A 12,682-nucleotide genomic window follows, 5' to 3' on the forward strand; every position below is an offset into this window, starting at 1 on the left:
TGACTCTGGGCCACAAAGAAACCGTATGACGTTGTAAGGCAGAGACAGAAAGATAAAGAAGGTAGTCAGACACCCTTCATTAGGAATGCCAGCAACAACTTGCTCACCATTCCACAGGACATGAAAGGTAGATGGAAGGAATATTTCCAGCAGCTGCTGAATGAAGAAAGCCCCACAGAAGCTGTACTGCCACAGAAACAGGCTACGATGAGAGAAGAACAGGAGCCCACATTAGAAGAAGTAAGAACAGCACTAAGGAAGATGGTCAGGGAAAGCATCCGGCTCAAATGAGGGCACAGCAGATTTGATAAAGATGCTGAGTGACATAGGAGAGAAATGGCTCTTGAGGGTGCTAATAGGAGTGTGGAGAGAAATGGCTCTTGAGGGTGCTAATAGGAGTGTGGAGAGAAATGGCTCTTGAGGGTGCTAATAGAAGTGTGGAGAGAAAGGTATATCCCAGATGACTGGAGAATGAGCATACTTGTGCCATTGTAAAAGAACAAAGGGGACATGCGCAACTGTGGGTAGTACAGAGGCATCAAACTCCTACCACATTGCATGAAAGTTCTGGAGTGGGTGATTGATAAAAGGATTTGCAGAGGAGTAGAAGGTAAGATGGGAGATGAGCAGTTCGGGTTCAGATCTGGATGCAACACAACTGACCCGATGTTACATTGAGACAGGTACTCGAGAAGAAGCTAGATATGAGGAGAGAGTCCAACTGAGCATTCTTAGACTTGGAGACGGCATATGACAAAGTCCCAAGAAAGCTTATTTGGGCAATACTGTGGTGGTTTGAAGTCCTAGAAACATTAGTAGAATTTGTGCAGGCAATGTACAAGGACCCAATGACTCAAGTACGAACAGCATTTGGCCTCACAGAGGGTTCCCAGTGGGAGTGGGTGTATACCAGGGTTCAGCTTTGAGCCCACTGTTCATGTTGGTGATGGACTACATTAGCAAACAGGTTGGAGAGGACAGATCAACAAAGCTGCTGTATGCAGACGATGTGGTAGTACAGACAGACTCTGAGGTAGAACTTAGTAAAGGATGGGAGAATGGAATGCAAATCTGAAGGCACATGGGATGAAACTAAGCACAAAAAAGACTTTGGTAATGGCAGCAAATTGGGGAAATCTGCAGAAGCTGAGAATAGAGATAGAAGGCAGGACAGTGGAACAGGTAAACAGCTTCAAGTATCTGGGAGAGGTGGTTCAGGAGAAGGGTAGTCTGAATGAAGAGGTCAAAGCTGGAATCAGAGGGGCTGCAGCCGACTGACAGAGTATCTGGTATAATCTAAGAAAAATGCCAAAGAAGCTGAAAAGTAAGGTGTACAAGACAGTGGTGCAACCAGTACTACTGCATGGTACAGAAACCTGGGCAATAATGGCAGAACATTTGAAGCTAGAGGTGATGGAAATGAAGTGCCTGTGAAAGGTGGTGGTGGTATGCACACTGTCGGACAGGCGAAGAAATAAGGACGGTCGGACAGGCGAAGAAATAAGGACGGAAGAGCAGAAGCCAAAGTAGCTCCAATTGCAGAAAAAAATCAGAACAGATTACAGCAGTTTGGGCACATGTGTAGAAAAGCAGAAAACACTTAGAGGAAGATTTGGTACAGACTGGAAGAAGGTAAGATGAAGTGAGGACATCCAGCAAAGTGGTGGATGAACTGTTTGAAATAAGATCTGCGATAGTCGGGCATGAGTGTTGAAGGCAGGAGTGTAGCACTGGATTGAGAGAGTTGGTGCATACGATACCCCGACCCACTTCTAGAACATTCTACATGTCTGAGTTGTTGTTTAGCCATGGCTTTGATAGGAAGGGGTCAGTTGTGGTCAGCTCACTCAGCCATTTACAAGTGAAGAAAATTAGGCTTGAACTGGTTTTCTGATGGCTTCATTAAGTTTGTTTATACTGACAAAAGGGTGAGAAGCCTTTTCGACTACCTGGTTTTGTACATGTCCCACTAAACTTTCTGGTATCATCTTTGGTAGGGCAAGGTCCAATTTTTGATGAAACCTCCGAATGAAGGCTATGCCTAAACCAGTAAGACTTCTATCTGTAATGTCATGTTGGAAGAATTTTTGTTGATCTATGATTTTTCTTAGTTCTTGACAAACTGCAGTTTAATTCAATCAGTATTTTTAGTCTAGACGTATGTTGTTTTAGGTAAACCAATGTCAAGAAAAAGTTTAAAAGTCTGTCAGTTTGTATGTAATGCAAACATTTAAGAACACTAATGTTTAGCACGTGAGTTTTATGGTCTTCATTGCAAATTATTGCAATATTGTTGCATTGTTTAAATTTCAAACAATAGCTTCATTTCTGTAGCTGTAGGTGCCTTTTATCTTTTAAGACTTTTACCCAGGTGGTTGAGTAAGCTTGCATTAAATTGTGCAATGTATTTAGTGCATGTTTTTTAGGTTCCTGCTGCAATTGTTTTAATTACTTTCTTTAATTCTGTTTAACTGGGGTGGTGGACTGGTCTACTGACCCTCGGAGATCAGTTGAAAAAACGTACAATAGAAGTGAACACAATACAATGGAATGGCAGTACAAAATTTATTGGAGCAAAGTTAAGGCAGAATAGAATAGTCCTAATCTGCATCCCAAACTGAAGGACCTACAGTGCAGTTAATAAGTATTGGAAGACAAGAAGTCGACCTAGAATATTATGTAAATCTAGTTATGTTAATACAATTGTCGATTTGTGTATAAGTGTGATTGGGAGGTACAGTTAAAATAGTTTATCAGTTAACCATTGTATGTGAAGCATTTCCATGTGACTTCATTGGAGATTTTATTTTGTAGAAGTCTAAGTGTATATTGAGGAGGTGGTTAGAGATAGCAGAGATAAAGATTTGAGTAATCTGTTTCTCCTGTTGTAGATTTGTAGTGAGGACGTAAGACTGATGACATTGTCCTTGCTGTTCTTTAAGGAGTATGCTTTGTTTGAAAGGTGGTTTAGCTCTTTAAGGTGGGCACTTTCCTGGCTTTTAATATTTTGAACAGAAGGCAACCAAAAAGAAAAGCTGCTCTTTTGGTAATGGTTGGCCAATGAGCTTTGTCTGAAGCCATAGTGGTGAAATGGTCTGGTAATAATGAAGCAAATTTAAAAATTATTTAAGCAGTCTGAATTCTTTGTATATTGTGAGATGACTGTAGAGTAAGAAAGTGCAAGCAATATTCAGGTGTAGGAAGGTGGATGGTTTTAGATGTAGCAATTTGGATGAGATGATGTGATTTTTTATAGCAAAGTTTAAGATGAAATAGAACTTAATTAGTATGAGTTTTCAGTGAAAAAAAATGAAATTCCATGTTCTGGAAATGACTGATAATGCTTGAAATGCTAATTTTTGTAGTAGGTATTCACCACAGCATTTACATTTGGCATTTCATACTTCTGAAACACCAATGGCTTTTTTTCTCCTTTTTCAGTAGTGTATTTATAGTTTAATAATGTTTAGGAATGTTATTTCTCTCACTGTTTTTACTTTGTTTTTTCAATGCAGAGGAAGTGTCAAAGTTACGAAAGCACCTGGCGCTTTTACGTCAGGAGTATGTGAAGATGCAGCAGAAGTTGGCAGATACCGAGAAGAAGTGTACCATGCTTGAGGCTCAAGCCAACAAGGAGATCTCCAGTGACTCTTTCATCAGCCGTCTGTTAGGAATTGTGGCTCAGTTGTATCAGCAGGAGCAGTACAGGTGATGCTGTCTTATTAATTAGGGCTATATGGAATAACAAGTGTAGATACGTGCATTTATATAACCAGAAGTTGCAGATTGGTCTTAGCTCCTTCCTTTCTCACCTCAAATAGTCAGTGTTGAAAAAACAAGTCATCTACACTCCAAACATTGATAGATGACTGCAGTATGATGATGCTAATCTACAAGTGTAAGGAAGCTTTGCCTTAAAGGTTAACAAAGGGGCTCCCATGAATGGTTGCTATGGTCATTATTTTTTAATGGTGCTGATCTGATATGTGATGTGGAGTGACCTCCTAGTGTCTTAGTTTGATGTCTTCTCTTTGCCCTCTCTCTCGGTGGTTTTTAAATTGATGGAATTGGACTGAGAGTGTTAAGGTAACCGCTCATAGAAGGTTGAATGGTGGAAAAGTCCTCAAGATTGAAATAGCAGTCACCTATTACAGCACTTGGCACACTTTTTTTTTTTTCTACATAGGAACAAACGTTTCCTTGCTAATGATTTTGCCAGCTCAAGCTTCGCAAGAACAGTAGATCGAGGTTGTTGAAGAGGGAGTAGTTAAGTGATGTAATAAACATACCAGGCAGTTGGATAGAGATTTTTGGGGGAAGTGACATAACTATAGATTGCTGAAATGCTAATTGTGCAGTTTTGAGCCAGTTTGTTTAAAACTGGTTTTAATGTCTTGGCTATAGCTTTGGATTATTTTATTTATGTTGTGTATTTTTTTTCTTTCTAGAAGTTAAATAATTTATGGTAAACACTCTTCAAAGGTCATAGGTTCTGTCCATTTGTTTAATGTTTAATGGTTCGGAATTCAGTTGCAGAGTATTTATGGTTTAATGGTGTGTAACTGAGGCTGGAATGCTAATGTGTGTCATTTTGTATGCCGTATGAATACATACAATTTTGACACTGCCTTACAAATTCAACCATGCAGTGACATCTGTGAACAAATCATAATTTGCCTGGTGGACTACATAACTCCTAATAGCAGTTGTCTAATTTTGGAGCCCTTCCCCAAAAGTATGTGCATTCCAAGAGAGCTTTTTGAAATTTAGCTATAACCGTAAATTTGTTCCCTGACTTGTGCATAACTGCATATACTTGCATATTTTCTTGGATATATTTTTTTTTTGCATTTGCTGCAAGTGTCTGTCTTGGTGCTGTTTAACATTTCTGTGCTGAGTTTATTGATTTGGTGAATTTATCACTGTTCATCCTGCACTTATTAAATAAACATTTGTTTGTTACTGTACTGTTCTTAAGTCAATTTAACAATATTCTGATATTTCCTAACCTCCTCTGATGCTGCAAAATCTGTTCCGAGTTTGCCAAAATATTTCTAAGTTATGCAAAGTTTTTCTGTGTTGTAGAAGTTTTCCTATGTTTGCACACAGTTTTCTGTATTTGTAAACATTTCTTGGGATTTGTGATACTGTAGGTGTGCTTTCTTTTGTTGTAAAGCATTTGTTACAGTACTTGATATCAAAACCAGTTTTACATTTAAGAGGGTTTTTCTGCACTCTGGAGAGAACAGAGGGCTGATTCAACCCATTTAAGTTGGGGACTGCTGTGGAAGGCTTATTGTGTATTTATTTGATTGGCCTGAGGGCTTACCTGTGTAAGAAGTCTTTCATCCTGCTGGTGTAAAAGCATTGTGTTTGCAGGTTGTACAAATGAAGTTACCAGTGATTTTTATATAACCAAACCTGCCCAGTTTTAAATCTTCTTTTTAAGAAACCCTCTCCATAGTCTTCCACTGTTCATAGCTGCTTGAAGAGCTGCCAGAAAATAACAGTAGTCCCACTTCCAAACCCATAAGGCAACACACCACACAGCCAGGCATTCTAGTTGTTTTAGATTCCATTCTAAGACGTACTTGTGTCCCTCTTACCAGGCTAAACAAGGAGAACACAGTGAGCTGTCTCTCTGGAGTCAGGATCTGCCAGATCATGCATACACTTAGGTCTTTAACTCGCAAGTACCAGTATGACATAGTTCATTTACACCCACATTGACTAAGATGTACCACACTGGACTATATGAAGAGAGACATGATGGAGCTCTGTGTCCCAGGCGGGTGTGAATCTAGCCTTGAGTAGCATCCTATCTTCACCAATGATGATGCCATAGTACCAGAAAAAATGATTGACCTCAACAGTTGTCTTAGTGTGTGGTGTCACAACAAAGGGATCCAATATCGGTCAGCCTGGGGAGACATGACTGACAAACCATGATGCTTTGTCAGAGATTGTTTACACATGTCACCACTTGGCTTCCAGATACTGGCAAAAACTTTATCTATACCCATATTGCTTTTTTTAGGCTGTGCCAAGTTGCTAAATCCTCCAGTATAACAAAAATCATTCATGACTACCTAAAAATACTGTTGCTCAGTGCTAGAATTTTTTAAATAAAAAACTGCACAACTTGGAAGCAGTTCTCACCCTGGCAAATGCAGACATGTGCAGTCATAGAAACATGGCTCAGAACCATGGAAAGTACCCCACCTATCAAAGGCTATAATACCTTTCATAGATTTTGATCCTTGTCAGCTCGGGATAAAAGCAACGAAAGCGATGTCTCAGTCTACATAAAGGACAAATACACATGAGTCTGGAAAAACACACCTCCTTCCTAAACTTAATGAACATCTCAACAATTCAACTAACACCATACTTATGGATGTCTTCAGCTACTCCTCCATAAACTGGGAGATGCATGCAACCCATAATTGCTCAGAGGTTTTTGGACTTCATTAATGCAAACACCCTGGAGCAACTAGTTAGCTGTCCAGCTAGAGGTACAAATGGGGGGGGGGGGGTATGCTGCCTTCTTGTGTATTAGCACCTCCCTGGTAAGAGCAGACCACAAAATCATCTCCTTTAGTTATAAAAATTAACCTAGAGCCCCCATCAAACTCCAAACCTGTTTAGAACTGTGCTAAGGCCAGTTACCTCAAACTAAGAGACAGCTTATTAAACTTCCAAGCCTCTCTGAACTGGGATGACATTGAGGCCTACTCTGAACTGTGCACAAAAGCGTTGCACAACCACATTCTGCATAGAGGAGGTAGTATCTGTCTGAGACAAACCTATGATTGCTGGCAAAAATAAACTTCCTTCGTCGACTCCTAGCATAAATAGGGTATTCAAAAAAAGGAAAATAAAATCTGCTTCAAAGCCAAGAACATATCAAAACGGTGCAAAAAGGAGCTCTCTGGTCTGAACAACCAAATTAGAGAGCTAGCTAGTCCAGTCTGCCAAAGCAGACTGATTCAAAGATTAACCTCCCAGGTGAAAAGTAACCATAAGACTTTTTTTTTAATTATGTTCATAACATCAGGGGAAGCGCTCAGCAATGTGGAGAGTTGTCATGAATGACATTTACACCCAGCCTGAAACTATAGCAAACCTGCTGGCTGTCAAGTTCAGTTCAGACTCCCCCTCCCACCTAGTCACCTCCTACCACACCAAAGAAATGCCCACAACCATACCCCTACCAGTCATTATGAGGGAGCAAGTCCTTACTGCTCTTTCTAAAGCCAAAAACACAGCCTCTTTTGGTCCTGATAACATTCAAGGATGCTTCTTAAATAGTTTAAAACAGACTCTATCAGGCCCACTGAAAACCCTCTTTACACTCAACCTCTAGACAGGCTTTGTCCCAGAGCAAGGGAAGATTGCAACAGTTGTCCCTCTGCACGGGGGGGGGGGGGGGTTATGTGGGCATCAGCTAACCCAGAGAATGACAGACATGATCAGTAATGACATAGTAATTCTCCAAACACTGGACCAGACACAGTTTGGCTTTTCAAAGTAAGGTCTTAGCTGCTTAGTCTGGTGGACTTCTTTGAGAACGTCACCAGGGCTATGGATGAGGGTAAAATGGTACACGCCAGTTATCTAGACTTGGCCAAAGTTTTCAACGCAATTCCACGTTCTGCAATCATAGATAAACGTATTGAGTTAGGTATAAACCCCCTACATCTTCAGATGTATAGCAAACTGGCTCACTGACAGGACACATTGTCCAGATAGGTGAATCCCCTTCTGATAAGAAACCATTTACCGGTGGTGTCCCACAGTGCTTAGTGTTGGGACCCCTCCTGTTTGGTATATATTTCTCTGAAGTGACGGCCGTTGTTGGGAGGCCTCTGGCTCACCAAGTTTGCTGATGACTAAGGTGGGAGCAATCACTGAATCCCCAAACGATGTTGACATCCTGCAAACTGGCCTAAAAATGGCAAATGACTGGTGCCAAAAGCATGGTCTGAAACTAAATGCTTCATATTCTTCAGTAAGTCAGGTATCCCTGCAAATTATAATATTGATAACACACCCCTAAAAGTAGACCTATTGGTGAGGGACCTAGGAGCACGGACAGATAGTAACTAAACTTTGACCACCAGGTAGCTACTGTAGTAAGGAAATCCTTTTATGTGCCTCATCTTGGTATGAAGACCAAAGGAAAGTCATAGTGATCATTGTACTTGGCTCTAATCAGACCAATAATTGAGTACATTACTTATATTTGCATGTACCTTACTGGGTACGTACACCAGTTGGAGCAGCCCCAGATGTTTCTTACTAAAAAACAATACAAAGAGTAAGACGCGTCTTATGCAGGGGTCTGTATCAGTTTATCGAACTGTTATTTTTAGCAACCCCCTTTTCTTGAAACATTTTTGAGTGAAACCCTATTAATCGAACGCTCTATATATCGAATAGCCTTTTGTCTAAATATTTTTGTTGGCCTACAGCTGGTAAATAACGCACGCCATGCATATATGCTTAAATGAAGTAGAGATTAATTCCTTAAGTAAAAAAAAATAATAGTCCTTTAAAGACATAGAAAACGATGATATAGTGTTTCATAAGTAAATCCTGTATTAATCCAACTTGGTACATATTTTCAAAACCACTATCATTTATATTGAAGGCATGCAAAGAAACACTTAGAATGTACAGAACATACATAGATACGTCTGATCACCAGCAATTCATGAAATTATAACCTTCACTTTAAAGAAAGAAGAGCAATCAAGTTCACTCGGAACTCATTGGTAAGATAAATATTAATTTGCATGCCTTCATTCAGTCCAGTTTTGAATTGATACATGTCTAGCTGTAATGCTGCAGTAACTGTCCAAAGAAACACACTTACAAATGTACAGAACATGCATAGACAAGTCCAATCACTGGAAAATCATGAAATAACAGTCGCTTTAACCTTGTACAAAGTGATAGTATTACAACGCAATTACATCATGTACTGCTCCAGTGAATGATGTAGTCAGCAGCTAAACCTAATAGTTTCACAAAATAATACTTTTACTTCTAAATTATGACCTGTAATGCTCCAAGGAGGCATGCATTCATCAAATAAAGATAATGTGCTTTTCCTAAAGACTGTGTAGTAACAAGTGATGGCCATTAACTCATTAAGTAAAAATAGGTGTTTCAATGTATGCAAATTAACAAACTTAAGTGTCATATCTGCTTCAAGTCATAACTGATCCTCAGATAAACATAATCTATTTACAGCCTTTACTTCTTAAGTGATCTACACCTTTAACACGAGAGCTACTGCTTTCAGGAAAGATTGAGTATCATACTGCTGTTTGTTGTGTAAAATATGTTTCAAACAACGTTGCCTCTCAATTTTCCATTTTTTAGGAGATCCCGGACATCCTGTCAAGTTATAAACATATTTTATTAACACAATTCTGCTCCCTAACCAAAATAGATACCACAGTAGAAATATCAGATATTCTATTACCAGGAAGACACCGAATCCTCCTATGCCATCCTTCCACATAATTTTGAGTTTGTGGTAAAAACAACTCATTTAAGGATGATACATTCCAGAAGTGTATAGGAAACATTGGTGGAAACCTTGAAGGAACATACGTTCGAGTATAGTGTTTACCTGTACCTCCAAGTAAATAAGTGTCTGAAAAGTAGTTCAGTAAATCTTTCCCTTCAACAGGAAATGCTTTAATCATATCATGCCTTGCAGGCAGTACTTCACGTTTTTTTTTTTTTTTTTTTTTACAAATGATAATGCCGTCAGTTTCTTCAGACAACTGAAACTGAGTATTTGTTCCATGCAAAGCAGACAAATGTAAAGCTTGAAGTTTACTCCAAATACTTTGGGGAAAAGTAAAATAGGCAACCTTTACAAAACACATCCACAAAGTTGGTATTAATGCTTTTAATTGCAGCAAGTTCGAAATCACATAATAAATATTTAACACTGCAGTCTAATTGAAACAGTCAGCTGTTGTAAAGTACATTCCCACATATAGTTATAAGCTTTGAATGACTTTTTAGTCATTAGACAATACACTAAGGGTAGACTTTTCCTATTTTCTGCACAAATAAGTAATCCGTGAATGCTATACAATTGCCTGCACAGCCTACCTTTTGTTCAGCAAACTCCATCCATAAACCAAATCGGAGATGGACATAAATCTATTAAATTCTCTTTGGCAGAATATACTAGTACATGCAAATTAGTATGTATTTCCACTTCATGCTTTTTAACAAACTGTCCGTCTTTCGACTGACAAGCAGTCATACAAAGTTTACTTAAGGTACTGCTCTGCACTTTTATTCAGAATTTTTTTACACGACTCTGTTTACTTGCTGTAACATTGACCTTCTACTTGTTAAACACACAGTACATTCCGTTGAAGTGCTAGCAACGTCATCATCAACCTCAGTTGCAGGAGTATCTCTTGGCAACATAGCTATTTCTTTGTTTTTTTTACAGGCTGTATAGCTTTCTACCTCAGAGTGGTCAGGAGCATGATTATGAAGAGCCGACTTTAACAATTGCTCCTTTTCCTCCATGGGCTTTGATACTGCTCTACCTTTACATTTAGCAGACATTTTTAACCAGCAAAATTAATATTTCCGTTTTTTTCACTATCTTCAAATTTATGCAAAAAAAATCTGTGTAACATGTATCTATTTCTTTGAGACTTAACTTTGTCATACAGGTTCCCTATTATGCCTGTTACATTACCAGATGTTTCATCCATAGCTTTCCCTTGCAGAACGCCTTACGCTCAGACTGTTATTTAGTGGGTAAAGCTTATGTACATACTGGCACATGCAAATTAAATTCGCAAAGTATTTTTCTACATATAGCAAATGTTTCAAAATACTGTGTAATATAACATACCTTTTCACAAGTAAAGTTTGTTGTATTGGTGAAGTAATTTCTAATAATTTAAACGATTCCTTTTACCTATACAATGGTTCCAGGTTCAGTGTCTGCTTAATGACGTCAAACGTCACGTACTTTTGAGTTGGCCAACAAAACCTTTTCAACAAAGGGCATGTTGATAAATAGAGCATTTGTTTAATGTGTGTTTTGTTCAAAATTGTTCTACAAAAAGATATTCGCTAAAATAACAGATGTTCTTCATCTCACATTGCTGCAGTCCTTACTTACTTACGGGGTAGTCCGCTGTCCTCGGTCGGCCCGAATACCAAAGTATTAGGCTGACGTCGGTCATGGGCGCCTAGATCTGACATCAGAGCGTCAGGGTATAAAGGCGCATGACCGACGTAATTTCCTCAGTCTTTTTTGCCGCATGGTCCGATGCAGAAGCAGCGTTGCAAGTGCCGTTCGGCGTTCTGAAATTTTTCGTTTTCGGAGTTTCAGACCGATACCAAGTTGGGCTAAGTACCCCGTTGGGGAATATTTTTGTTTTTTCTTGCCTCAGTTACTTACCGGATGTCAGAAAAAGTGAATAATTGTATTTCTTGTGGGAAACAGATACCGCATAGGGATTACCACTCGCTTTGTATTCCTTGTTTGGGACCGGAACACGACGTAGTCGGGTGTCGGTTTTGTGCTAGGTTTAATAAGCCCACTATAAAACTGAGGTTAGATTGCGCTAGGTTAGTCTTTGGCAAGAGGTGTAATTATAATATGCCGTCGGATGTTCCGACGCCTCCTTCTACTAAGAAGCGCAAAGACAAATCTTTAAAGCCTAGGCAGGATGATTCGTCTGTTTCGGACGCCGGACCTTTAGAAGCTACAGCTGAACAGGTGGATCCGGCTGAAGTTTCTGTTGAGTCCCAGGGGGAAACTTTGATTTTACAGGATGTGGCCTCTCAGGAGGCAGGTCAGGCTGAAGGGGCCTCGCAGGTTACTATTCTCCCTTCTATGCCTAAGGTGGTTAGGCCTTCTGCTACTGTTTCTAAGGCTCTTTCTAAGGGCAGGTCTGTCTTGCCTTCCTCTGGTGTCAGTTCTGGTTCTTCAGGGTCTGTGCATAAAAAGCACATGCTTAAAATGGCAGAGGATTTGATTACTTTAATTAGAGGTTCTATGCCCCCTCCTGATAAAAGGCCCAGGATGGAGCCAGAGTTGGAAAGTTTGGAGCAGGCCTCAGATGATTCAGAGTCTTCTGCTGAAGACATTCAAGATTTCCCTCCTTATTCTGATTCTGATGCAGAGGATTCCACTCCTTCTGCTTCTCCTCCAGAGGATTTTTCATTTTCAGAAACTCTGCATTCCATGAGGGAGCATTTTCAGTGGGAGGGACAGGATTACTCTGATTCACGGAAGAGACTTAGGGAGTTCTTGTTTTTACCACAGCATAGACCCTTGGCTATACCTCCGGTTTTGGATGTTGTTTCAGATGTTTTTTCGGAAGCTTCCCTTAATCCAGACTCTGTGCCTCCTGCCCCAGTTAAACCGGACAGGTATTACAGGGTGCCTGAGGCTCATAAATATCTGTATAAGAGTCCTAGGGCGGACCCAGAAACTATTAGTCAGGGGCCTAAGGGTGTTAGGGCCTCTGTTGTTAAGAATCCGGTTCCTCTGGATAAGGAAGCTAGAGCTTTGGATAGATGGGGTAAGAAGGTGTATACCTCTTCTACTTTAGCAATGAGAGCTTTGAACTGCCAGTTGCATATGTTGAAGTATCAGAATTTCCTCCTTTCTCAGCTA

General features: G+C 39.8%; 1 protein-coding gene across 1 annotated transcript in view; it reads left to right on the forward strand.

Annotated features, from left to right (window-relative positions):
* Nucleotides 1–12,682, forward strand: part of ANKFY1 (ankyrin repeat and FYVE domain containing 1) — a 1,799,901-nt gene that overhangs the window by 66,374 nt on the left and 1,720,845 nt on the right. The window contains exon 2 of the mRNA XM_044082101.1: nt 3,516–3,708. Coding sequence (XP_043938036.1) covers nt 3,516–3,708 — 193 coding nt within the window. The remainder of the gene's footprint in view (nt 1–3,515; nt 3,709–12,682) is intronic.

Source organism: Protopterus annectens, chromosome 9.part0, assembly GCF_019279795.1.
Source record: "Protopterus annectens isolate FY-2018-M chromosome 9.part0, PAN1.0, whole genome shotgun sequence".
Taxonomy (NCBI): Eukaryota; Metazoa; Chordata; order Ceratodontiformes; family Protopteridae; genus Protopterus; species Protopterus annectens.